The following is a 12016-nucleotide window of genomic DNA, read 5'->3' as shown; positions in this document are numbered from 1 at the left end:
CCCAGTGGTTAATAGCACAGGAAAGGAACAGAGACCTCCGAGCGGGATTCTGCCCCCCCCCGCCCCCCAACTCCCCCTCCCGCACCCCAGCTCCCCCCACCCCCCAGCTAAGCACAGACCAGCTGCCGATGCTGGGGGACCCCCCCCCCCAGCAAGCTGGTTGGGGGTGGGGAGTTTTGTGGTCCCTTCAGGCTTTGCCTGAGAACGTGCCAACTTGTTTCACACCAGATGGGGGGGTGGGAATCCTGGCTTAAAATGGGGGGGGGGGGGAAGAGAGTTCCCCCCCTATTTGGAGGCTGGTCCCTTTAAGGCAGTGCTTCTCACACTTTTGTACTAGTGCCCCCTTTCACACCGCAAGCCTCCGCGTGCGACCCCCCCACACACATTAAAAACACTGTTTTAAATATTGAACACTATTATAAATGCTGGAGGCAAAGCAGGGTTTGGGGTGGAGGCTGACAGCTTGCAATCCCCCCCCCCCCCATGTAATAATCTCACGACCCCCTGAGGGGTCCCGACCCCCAGTTTGAGACCCCCTCATCTAAGGCCACAGTGTAGCAGCGGCTGGGGGGAGGGGTAGAAAACACCCTCTTATGTGGGGGTCTTGCCGGAGGGGGAGGGGGGAGAATCTCCAGCCTATGTGGGGGAAGGGCTCCTACCCCCCCCCCAGGAGTGGGGGAAGGGCAGGCCTGCCAGAACCCTTGGGGGAAGCATAGTAGTGGATCAGTGTCTCTCCCCCCCCCCCCCCAAGGAAGTGTGGGGCACATTCCCCCTCCGCCTCCCAGCCAGCCAGAAGGAGAGGTGGGGGCCTGTAGAGTGGGGAAGATGGGGGGCCACCCCATTTGCCTATGCCCTTCCCCCCAACCCCCTCCATGGCCAGCACAGAGCTGATGTGTGGGTCCTGTTCCCAGCCCCCAGGGTGTGGCTACTCCCTGCCCCCCAGGGCCCATAGGGGATGGATCCAGGGGGCCCAGAGGTCCTGGCCATGGGGGCAGTGGGAGGGGGGCTCCCCCGGCCCCTCACTCGCGGTGTGGCCCCTCGGGGGCGGAGGGGGCCCGGGGGGCAGTCCGGGACAGGGCGCGGCCCAGGAGCAGCAGGGCCAGGGCGCCCAGGTGGACGCAGAAGTAGACGGAGCGCCAGTACTGCAGGGTGGCGCCCAGCTCCAGCAGCACGAAGCCCATGCACATGTAGTCGTACGCCCGCATCTTGAGGAACCAGTGCACCCAGGCGCCCCAGGAACGGTCGGACTCCGGCGCCGCCCCCCGGCGCCCCCGCAGCCCGGCCTCCATCGCCCCCTCGGCCGCCAGGCACAGCGGGATGGTCAGGAAACTGAGGTAGTAACCGGGGTGCAGGCCGTGCCAATAGGCCGAGATCAGCATGGTCCAGCCGCTCCTGGGGGGGGAGGGGAACGGAGGGCGGGGTTAGCTGTGGGGGAAGCACTGAGCCCCCCCATGTGTGCATGGCTCCCCCACCCCCAATTGGGCTCCCCCAGCCTCGTGAGTCTCCCTCCCCCACGTTCCCAAGACCCCCCTGTTTGAAGCCCCCAGAGATTTCACCTCTATTCCCTTGGGTCTATGAGCCCCCTCCATGACTCCCCCTGGTATTCACGCTCCCTCCCCATGAGACACCCCCTGCCCACAATTTCCCCTTCATGCCCCATATTGGGTCCTTCAACTTCCCCCCGCCCCAAGCCCCCCCCCCACATAACCCTACCAGATCTCCGAGCCCCCCATCTGACCCCCTTCCCCAGGATCTCCAAGCCCCCCCGTGATCCTCTCCACCTGATCTGTGAGCATCCCCACGAGACCCCCAACCCAGGGATCTTCGAGCCCCGCCCCATAGTCTCCCCCTCATGGCTCCCCGCGCCCCCCACCTCATGACGTAGGAGCGGAAGGGGGCGCTCTTGTAGATGTACTGGGCTAGCCACCACTGCACACTCATGTTCCAGTACCGCATGCCGTCCCGCACCCGCACGCAGAAGTCGGTGCCGTACGGGTCGATGTTCTTGATGGTCTCGTAGTCATACTCGGGGGGAGCCACCCCTGGCGCCCCCTCCTCCGCCCTGGGGTGGGGGAGAGCAGTCAGTGACAGGGATCCCAGGGCCGGATGGGAGCCGGCACCCCTTAGAGGGGACAGGCCCCAGGACCCATTTCCCGCCCCCCTGAGCCAGCCAGTCCCACCCTGGGGCCGGATGGGAGCTGGCGCCCCTTAGAGGGGACAGGCCCCGGGCCCCATTTCCCGCCCCCCTGAGCCAGCCAGTCCCTGCCCTGGGGCTGGATCGGGGCCAGCGCCCCCTAGAGGGGAAAGGCCCCGTGCCCCATTCCCTGCCCTGGGGCTGGGTGGGAGCTGGCGCCCTGGAGAGGCAGGCCCGTGGGTGCACCTGGGACAGTAGGTGGTGGGGCCCCCGCCGGGGCGGGCGCGGGCGGCCGTGGGGTAGGCCCCAAAGGCGGCGGCAATGCAGGCACACTCGGCGCAGAGCCAGGCCACGTAGAAGCGCATGCGGAAGACGAAGAAGACGGGCACCATGTAGAAGAGGCGGAAGGGCAGCGCCCGGGCGGCGAAGGCCTCGCTCCGCACGTACTCCAGCGGGAAGAGCCGGGCTGCCCCCAGGAAGAGCAGCCCGTAGACCGGGACCAGCCTGGCCCGCGCCAGCAGAGGGCGCCAGCTGGGGATGACCTGCGAGTCCGGCTGCTGTAGCCAGTCCAGGTGGGTCCTGTAACGGTAGAAGGGGCCTGGGGGTGCGTATGGGGATGGAGGGTGACGGGAGAGGAGGGGGGCAGACGAGGAAGGAGGCCGGAGGGAGGAAAGAACGAAAGGGGGGAAAGGAGAGAAATGCAGTTAAAGGTTAACAGTGGAAAAGACTCCAGCTGGACCCCCTCCCACCACAGAGCTGGGGAGAGAACCCAGGCGTCCTGGCTCCCACCTCCCCCCTGCTCTAACCACTAGCCCCCACTCCCCTCACAGAGCCAGGCAGAGAACCCAGGTGTCAACCCGCCCCGTACCTGTCATGAGCCCCACGTAGCAGTAACTGTAGCAGAGGATCGGGCCCAGCCCCGGCACGCTGGGGATCAGCCCAATCGCGGGGCCCTTGGCGAACGAGGTGACGTCCTGCTTCTTGGCCTGGCTGATCTCCTGCACCTCATTGGCCAGGCTCACCATCTAGGGCAGGGGGAGCAACCCACGGGGTGAGCGCCCCCTACGGGACCACCGCCACAGCACCACGCCCTCCTAGTGCCTCACCACCACACCACACACCCCACGACCACGCCCCCTAGTGCCTCACCACCACACCACACGCCCCACCATCACACCCCCCATGCCCCACGGCACCGCGCCCCCTAGTGCCTCACCACCACACCACACGCCCCACCATCACACCCCCCATGCCCCACGGCACCGCGCCCCCTAGTGCCTCACTACCATACCACACGCCCCACGACCACACCCCCTAGTGCCTCACCACCACACCACACGCCCCGCCACCACACCCCCCACGCCCCACGTCCCCTAGTGCCTCACCACTATACCACACGCCCCACGCCCCCCACGCCACACCCCCTAGTGCCTCACCACCACACCACACGCCCCGCCACCACACCCCCCACGCCCCCTAGTGCCTCACCACCATACCACATGCCCCACCACCACACCCCCCACGGCACCGCGCCCCCTAGTGCCTCACCACCACACCACACGCCCCACCACCACGCCCCCCACGCCACCGCGCCCCCTAGTGCCTCACCACCACACGTCCCACGCCCACGCCCCCCACGCCACACCCCCTAGTGCCTCACCACCACACCACACGCCCCACCATCACACCCCCCATGCCCCACGGCACCGCGCCCCCTAGTGCCTCACCACCACACCACACGCCCCACGACCACACCCCCTAGTGCCTCACCACCACACCACACGCCCCACCATCACACCCCCCATGCCCCACGGCACCGCGCCCCCTAGTGCCTCACCACCACACCACACGCCCCACCACCACACCCCCCACGCCACCACGCCCCCTAGTGCCTCACCACCACACCACACACCACACGCCCCACGACCACGCCCCCTAGTGCCTCACCACCACACCACACACCACACGCCTGTGACGAACTGGGCCTGTTCTCACGGTGGTCTGTGAATGCTGACAGGGGAGTGTTCTGGGATAGTCTGCATTGCAGGATGGGATCTGCCCGAGGGCGCATACCTGAGTGTGTAACATGAGAACCCAGGAAGGGGTTGAAGGGGAGGCGGAGGCGACTCCTTAGCCCGGGAAACTGAACAAAGGCTGTGGGAGGGGTCGCTGAAAGGAGAGGGCTGGAAGCAGGCAGGGAGAGAGGGCTGGGGGGCAGAGATGGCTCTGACCTCCCAAGGGGGGCTGGGCTGGAATGCCCGGGGACCCCAAGATGGACCTAACTGAGGGGGTCCCTGTTGTCTGTGCCTGCAAGACCTGTCTTGGACTGTATTCCTGTCATCCAAATAAACCTTCTGCTTTACTGGCTGGCTGAGAGTCATGGTGAATCGCAGGAAGCCGGGGGTGCAGGGCCCTGAGTCCCCCAATACTCCGTGACAACGCCCCACGACCACGCCCCCTAGTGCCTCACCACCACACCACACGCCCCACCATCACACCCCCCATGCCCCACGGCACCGCGCCCCCTAGTGCCTCACTACCATACCACACGCCCCACCACCACGCCCCCCACGGCACCGCGCCCCCTAGTGCCTCACCACCACACCACACGCCCCGCCACCACACCCCCCACGCCCCCTAGTGCCTCACCACCATACCACATGCCCCACCACCACGCCCCCCACGGCACCGCGCCCCCTAGTGCCTCACCACCATACCACACGCCCCACCACCACGCCCCCCACGCCACGCCCCCTAGTGCCTCACCACCACACCACACGCCCCACCACCACACCCCCCACGGCACCGCGCCCCCCACACCCCACGGCACCACGCCCCCTAGTGCCTCACCACCACACCACAGGGCACCCACATGTCCCACCACCACGCCCCACGGCACCGCTCTCCCCCAACCGCTCCCGGCTCCCAGAATCCCCTGCTCTCATCAGCCCGCCACCTCGTCCACAGCTCCCAAAATCCCACACACACACCACACACGTGCCTCACCACCACACCACAGGGCCCCCACATGCCCTGCCGCCACACCCCCAACGCCCCAGCACCACCCGGCGCCCCGCCACTGCAGCACAGCACCCCCCTAGTGCCCCGTGGCCACAGCATAGTGCCCCCTAGCGCCCCACCGCCATGGCACCCCCCACACCCCGCAGCACAGCACAGCACCCCCAGCACAATGCCGCCATGGCACCCCCCCACACCCCGCAGCACAGCACCCCTAGTGCCCCATCGCTGCAGTACGGCATGCCCTCCCACCCCAGCACAACACCCCCTAGAGCCCCACCGCCATGGCATAGCGCCACCCCCGCCCCACGGCACAGCGCCCCCTAGTGCCCCACTGCCGCAGCACAGCGCCCCCCACCGCCATGGCACGGCACCCCGTAGTGCCCCAGAGGGGCCAGCAGTGACCAGGAGCGCAGAGCGCCCCCTGCTGAGCCTCCCTGCCCCACCCCACCCCCTGCAGCACCTTGAGGGTCAGCAGCAGCTGCACAGCGTTGGTGAAGGGGGTGGGGGCCGGCAGCCCGAAGAAAGTCACTGTCCGGAAGAAGAGCAGGTAGGAGAAGGTCCAGCCGAGGGTCAGGTAGTGACAGGACCTGGCGGCAGAGGGCGGGTTAATTGGCCACAGTCCCAGATCCCCTGCTCCCGTCACCACCCCCCAACCCCTCCTGGCTCCCAGAATCCCCTGCTCCCGTCACCCCCCCCAACCCCTCCCGGCTCCCAGAATCCCCTGCTCCCGTCACACACACCCCCTGGACCCCTCCCGGCTCCCAGAATCCCCTGCTCCCGTCACCCCCCCCCGGACCCCTCCCGGCTCCCAGAATCCCCTGCTTCCATCACCACCACCCCCCGGACCCCTCCCGGCTCCCAGAATCCCCTGCTCCCGTCACCACCACCCCCCGGACCCCTCCCGGCTCCCAGAATCCCCTGCTCCCGTCACCACCCCCCCCCCCGGACCCCTCCCGGCTCCCAGAATCCCCTGCTCCCGTCACCCCCCCCGACCCCTCCCGGCTCCCAGAATCCCCTGCTCCCATCACACACACCCCCAACCCCTCCCGGCTCCCAGACTCCCCTGCTCCCGTCACCCCCCTGAACCCCTCCCGATTCCCAGAATCCCCTGCTCCCATCACCCCCCCAACCCCTCCTGGCTCCCAGACTCTCCTGCTCCCGTCACACAAACCCCCAACCCCTCCCGGCTCCCAGACTCCCCTGCTCCCATCACCCCCCCGAACCCCTCCTGATTCCCAGAATCCCCTGCTCCCATCACCCCCCCACCTTGTCCAGAGCTCCCAAAATCACACACACACACACACACACTCTACCCACTAGACCTCACTCCTCTCCCAGGTGTCCTAGCTCCTTCCTTACCTTGGGGAGAGGCTGAGGATGACCCATGTGCCCAGGATGGTGACCAGGGAGTGCAAGGTGTGGATGTTGCAGGTGACCAGCATCAGGAGCAGCCCCACAGCTGCCCCCCCAAACTGCTTCACTTGGTGTCCTGGGGGGGAGGAGGAGGAGGGGAGGAAAGAGACACAGGTTAGATCCCAGCTCCCTTCCCACCGAGACCCCCGGGAGCAAAGTCAGCTGGGACTTCGGGCGACCCGGGCAGGGACTGGGGTACGGGGCCTCTCCCCTCTAGGAGGTGCCGGCTCCCATCCAGCCTTGGGGAGGGGGAGGGGTGGCTGGCTTGGGGGACAGGGAATGGGGCACAAGGGAACTCAGGAGGTGGGGATCCTGTACCCCCAAACACCCATCCCCTATCGATGGGACCCCAGAGTCCAGGAGCTTCTACTACAAGACTGGCAGGGGGAAGCTAGTGCCAGGGTCCCCCGCCCCCACGCGCCAGCCCCCCTAAAATACCTCCAGACCCATTCTAGCTCGAGACACAACCCAACCCCCCCTCCAGCTCCCCCGCTCCCCCCTCCCCCCCCCCGGAACCGGAATGGAGAGAGGAAATCTTGCAAGAGGAAGCTGAGGTGAGGAAACCCCAGACTGGGCTGGGTGGGGCATACCGGAGGGAATGGGGGGAAGGGCCCTTGTTGGAGGGAAAGTGGGGGGTCTCTTTGGTGGGACTTTTTCTAGCCCCAATCCCTGTCCCCCCCCAGCAATGGCATGAAGGGGAGGGGCCAGAGTTGCCCCCCCTCCCCCAGTCAGAGTCACTCACCCACTCTCTTGAAGACAAAGCCAATGGGGATAGAGAAAAGCAGAACGGCCAGGTAGGTCCATTCCTCCGGGGTCATCCCAGCTCTGCCTGGGGAGGAAAAACAGTGTCGGGCAGTTCCACAGATCACCCACCCCACTGGAGCGCAGCGGCTGCAGGGGGCGCTGAGGGCTCAGCTCCTCTACAGGTGGTAGGGGAAGCGCAGGGAGGGGAGATCCAGCCCCAGGGCAGGGACTGGCTGGCTCGGGGGGTGGGGGCGGGGAATGGGGCACGGGGCCTCTCCCCTCTAGGGGCGCTGGCAGCAGCTGGCATCCGTTGCTCTCATTCCACGGCCTGGGGAGTGTATCGAGTTTGCCGAGTCTCAGCCCCACTCCCAGGAGCCCCCATCGCCCAGCCCATCTGGGTGCCCCCTGGCCTCCCCACAGCCAAGTGGCTGTGGGCTGGACGGGCCACAGAGACCAAGCCTTGGGGGGGTGGGCGCTAAGACAGCAAAGTGGGGGGCTGCATGAGGGGGGCTCAGTGCGTAAGTGAGGTAGAATGGGGAGCGGTGGGGGCAGTGCAGCAGCGGGGTGTCCTTGGCTCTGGGGGGTGCACAGCCTCTGCCGGGCCGTTACCTACCCCCCAGTGCTCCCACTAGGGACTATCAAGCTGCCCTGTCACCCCCGAGGGGCCACTGCCCAGCCCCCTCCCCCCCAGACACTCCTCCACACCGAGCGGCACAGCCACATTCACTCTCCTTCCTCACCTTCCCTTCAGCCCCCCCAGCACGAACCCCTCCGCAAGTGGGGTCTAGTGGTTAGAGCAGGGGGGTGAGGGCTGGGCCCCCCGAGTTCTATCCCACGTGGGCTCCCTGCTCCCTCCACCTCCAGCTAAACCCCGGGCCACTAGCTGCCTTAATCCCTTCCAGTCTCTAATCCACGCAGTTCACCCCCCACATTAGCCATTGCTGGTGCTGGGGAGAGAGGGGTACAGGCGCCTCCCTGTTTAATCTCCCCACACCTATTAATCCTCTCCATTAGGGGCACTCCTAGGGTCCCTCATCCCAGACCAGACCCCTCATTGCGCCAGGTGCTGTACGTTATTTTTTAGGTGTATTACCTTAATTCCTAGCCCTGCACCCATTGCGCCAGGTGCTGTACGTTATTTTTTAGGTGTATTACAGTAGCTCGTAGCCCCACACCCATTGCGCCAGGCGCAGTACAAACAGAACAGACACACAGCTCCCACCCGCTGCAGCTCAACCCCAGATGAACAGTCCGGCCCGAGGGGCAGACGGGGGGCTTAGAAGTAGTGGGAACCCCACATCGGGTGGGGATGGGAAACACCCTGGAGTTTCTCCCCCCTCCCCACACTTCAAGTGCAGCCCCGCAGCCCCCAAGTTCACAGCGTTACTCACCAGCACCCGGCACCAACTTCTCCAGATGGGGAGGGGGTCAGTGCAAAATTCACACCCCTGGGGCACCTTTGCACGGATTCACACCCCCTAGGGGATCCTTTGCACGGATTCACACCCCTGCGAGCGAGTCCCTCACTTTGCTGCCGGGCTACCGCCCCCCCCAGTTCACTTCCTCCGCGCCATGCACCCATTGGGCCCTGCAATTTGCAACCCCCCCCCACTCTCTACCCCTCCTCGGGTATTGGCCAATGGGGCCGTCGCTCAGCTGCGAGAACCCCGCCCCCCCTCGCCTTGCAGGAGCAGAGAGAGGGACCAGCCAGCTTGCTTTGCAAACACCCCCCAGGCCCACCCCAGAGCTGGGTGCCGGGAGCCCAGGGGTGAAGGTGAGTGAGCTGGGGAATGGGGGGGGTGTAGCCCTTGGAGAAGAGATTACCCACAATGCCCTGGGGGAAAGCAGCAGGGTTTGGTATAGGTGCGTGGGTGGCCCTTTAAGAAACTGTTTCCCAGAATTTCTTTGGGGGTTAAGTTGTGTGTGTGGGGGTGGCCCTTTAAGAATAGGTTACCCAGAATACCTTGCGTGGAAGGGGCAGAGATTTTTTTTATTTTTAGTGTGTGGCCCTTTAAGAAACTGTTTCCCAAAATCCTTTGTGTGTCTGTGGGGGGAGGGGTGTTAATGGAGGTTTTTTAAGAATGGGACTCCCAGAATGCCTTGGGGCGGTGGGCGTGGTTTGGTGTGGGTGGGTGTGGCCCTTTAAAGGGATTCCCATCTTGTGGCCAGAACCAGACTCCCTGAAAAGGGGCTTTCCCAGCATCCTCTGGGGCATCAGCACCGCTTGGCCACCCTAGCCCCAGGGCATGCTGGGATAGTGGCACCCCTTGCCCCAAAGCATGATGGGATTGCAGTGCACACAACCCCCCCCCCCCCCCCCCCCGCCTGGGGCATGCTGAGATTGTCCTCTGCCTGGTGGGGGGCCTGGCCCTGGCAGTGGGGCCCTAGTCTCAGGGCATGATGGGAGTGCAGCACCCCCTGCCCCAGAGCATGCTGGGATTGTGGTGCTCTGCCCCAGAAGTGGCCGCATCTCCGCACTGGGCGAGGGGTCCCAGTATAACCAGCCCCCGCGCCCTGCCCCAGAGGGGCCGCGTCCCCCACTCTCGCCGCTCTCCTCCCCGCAGCTGCTGCGGGGCCATGATCCGGATCCACGTGCTGGAGGGGGCGGCTCTCGTCTGGAGCGCGGAGGACACCCGAGAGATCCGTGAGCGGTTCCGGTTGGTGGGGACCCTGGTGGGGGCGCTGGCCCGCAAGCCCCGGCAGAACGCCCGCCTGGGCCTCCCCCTGCAGCTGCTCCCCGAGGAGGCCCGGCTGCTTGCCGAGCTGGGCGCAGCCGTCCTGGTGAGGGGCACCGAGACCCAGCCCCCGGCGGAGGGGGAGGAACCGACCCAGGTGAGGGACCTTGGGCCTTGCTCCTCTGGGGGGTGCCGATCCAGCCCCAGGGTGGGGACTGGCTGGGTCAGTGGGTCACGGAATGGGGCCCAGGGCCTTTTCCCTCTGGGGGGGGCACCAGCTCGGGCAGGGGGGCGGAGCATGTTTGGGGTGGGGATCCTGTGGGGAGATGGCTGTGCCGTGCGCCCCATACCGGAGCTAACCCCCTCTCCCCCCGAACCCAGGCAGCCGAGGTGGAGGCCTACCAGCGGGAGCTGGAAGAGAGCTACCAGGAGCAGCAGCGCCTGGCTGGGGCAGAGAGGGGGGCCCTGCTGGCGCGGCTGGCTGAGCGCATCGCCCAGGGCCGAGCCCGCCGCAGAGAGCAGCGCGGGGAGACGCCAGGTGGGGCTGGGTCTCAGAGGGGAGACCTGCTAGGGAAACCCAGGGGCTGCAGAGAAGGGGGGGTTTAGTAGGAGGCGCTGTCCCCGGTTTGTCAGTGCTGGGCCCCGGGGGCCTCTGCTGGGGCTCATTTGTGGATAAGCACCAAGTCCCCCGTATACCCAGCCCCCGTGCCCACCCCGAGGGGCCATGTCCCAGCGCTGGGTGAGGGGTCCCCGTCTACCCAGCCCCTGCACCCACCCCGAGGGGCCACATCCCAGCGCCTTGCAAGGGCTCCCCGGATATCCAACCCCCATGCCCACCCCAGAGGGGCTGCATCCTAGTGCTGGGCGAGGGGTCCCCATAGAACCAGCTCCCGTGCCCCACCCCAGAGGCAGCTGCATTCCGGCCTGAGTTTCTCCTAGCCTGTTGCTCTCTCCACTCTCAGACACGGTGGAGGATTCGGGGCTCCTGGATTCGCCCTTCGTCCTGCCCCGCGGCTCCATGATGGTCCAGCTGCCCACGGCGCGGCAGCGCCCAGGGTGGGTCGAGCAGGTGGACTGGACCTCACCCTCCCCGGACTGGCCTCACGCCGGCCGCCCAGCCCATGAGGCCCGGTACCGCGTCTTCCGTGAGCTGTGGGACAGGGGCTACTATCTGTCCGGAGGGAGCAAGTTTGGGGGAGACTTCCTTGTGTACCCAGGTAGGTGGGGGGGGGGGGAGCCTAGGGGAAATGGAGCAGGGGGAGCTGACCAGCCCTGGGGAGGGGTGCATGAAGGTGGGTGGGGGGCGGGGGCATTGCAGGCCCCAGAAGTGGGGGAGGGGATGGGTTGGGGGGTGCTCAGGGAAGGGAGTAGAGGGAAGGATTGGAGGGGGTGGGGCAGGGAATGGGGCAGCTGGCCTGACCCCTCCCCCTTCGGCCTCTCCCCTGCAGGCGACCCCCTGCGCTTCCATGCCCACTACATCGCGCTGTGCTGCCCCCCGGGAGCCCCTCTCCCGCTCCGCGCCCTGGTGGCTGCCGCCCGCCTGGGCACCAGTGTCAAGAAGACCCTGCTGCTCTGCTCGCCGGGTGCAGACGGCGCCCTCGCCTTCACCTCCCTGCAATGGAGCGGGTTGCAGTGACCCCCGCAGGGGACAGCCGGGAACTGGGGGGCACAATCCACTCCCAGCCAGGCACTGAGTACCCCTCCCCCCGGGGCAGGAGGGGACGTTGCTGGGGGTGTCTGCCGGCCCTGGGGCCGAGTGGGGAACGAGGCAGCGGCAGAACTGGAGGGGTGGGGGAGCCCAGGGCTGCACCTCGGGAGTGAGGGGCACTAGCAGAGCCGGGGAGGGGCGGGACAGGGCACAGATAAGGAGGGGCTGTGGTTCGGGAGGGCACAGTCCAAGCTGGAAGGTGGCTCCCCGCCCCAGACTGACCAGACTCCAGTAGGTTATGAACTTTTTTTCTTTAATTAAAACTGAACTTGCCAGAAAATAGATAATATGTACTAACCCCCCCATCCCACCCTGCCGCAG

The 12016-nt window shown here is 66.5% G+C and overlaps 2 protein-coding genes across 4 annotated transcripts; one reads left to right on the top strand and one right to left on the bottom strand.

Annotated features, from left to right (window-relative positions):
• Positions 1–101: 101 nt before the first annotated feature.
• MBOAT7 (membrane bound O-acyltransferase domain containing 7) lies at positions 102–8879 on the bottom strand. 2 transcript variants are annotated; one of them, XM_054010001.1, is made up of 8 exons: positions 8704–8879; positions 7311–7397; positions 6515–6644; positions 5616–5742; positions 3003–3159; positions 2381–2732; positions 1874–2062; positions 102–1392 (listed from the first exon to the last, which is right to left on the bottom strand). In XM_054010001.1, the coding sequence occupies exons 2-8, from the start codon at positions 7384–7386 to the stop codon at positions 1020–1022; spliced, it is 1404 nt and encodes a 467-aa protein (XP_053865976.1). In that variant the 5' UTR covers positions 7387–7397; positions 8704–8879; the 3' UTR covers positions 102–1019. The 2 variants fall into 2 exon arrangements, with proteins under 2 accessions (XP_053865976.1, XP_053865977.1); XM_054010002.1 differs by having other exon boundaries at positions 7311–7393.
• A 99-nt stretch (positions 8880–8978) lies between these two features.
• TSEN34 (tRNA splicing endonuclease subunit 34) lies at positions 8979–11975 on the top strand. 2 transcript variants are annotated; one of them, XM_054010009.1, is made up of 5 exons: positions 8979–9086; positions 9877–10144; positions 10369–10525; positions 10950–11204; positions 11436–11975. In XM_054010009.1, the coding sequence occupies exons 2-5, from the start codon at positions 9890–9892 to the stop codon at positions 11621–11623; spliced, it is 855 nt and encodes a 284-aa protein (XP_053865984.1). In that variant the 5' UTR covers positions 8979–9086; positions 9877–9889; the 3' UTR covers positions 11624–11975. The 2 variants fall into 2 exon arrangements, with proteins under 2 accessions (XP_053865984.1, XP_053865983.1); XM_054010008.1 differs by lacking the exon at positions 8979–9086 and having other exon boundaries at positions 9629–10144.
• The last annotated feature ends 41 nt before the right edge of the window (positions 11976–12016 follow it).

Source organism: Malaclemys terrapin, chromosome 20 (genome assembly GCF_027887155.1).
Source record: "Malaclemys terrapin pileata isolate rMalTer1 chromosome 20, rMalTer1.hap1, whole genome shotgun sequence".
Lineage (NCBI taxonomy): Eukaryota > Metazoa > Chordata > Testudines > Emydidae > Malaclemys > Malaclemys terrapin.
The sequence above is the reverse complement of the archived record's forward strand: the minus strand, read 5'-3'. Positions and strand labels throughout refer to the sequence as shown.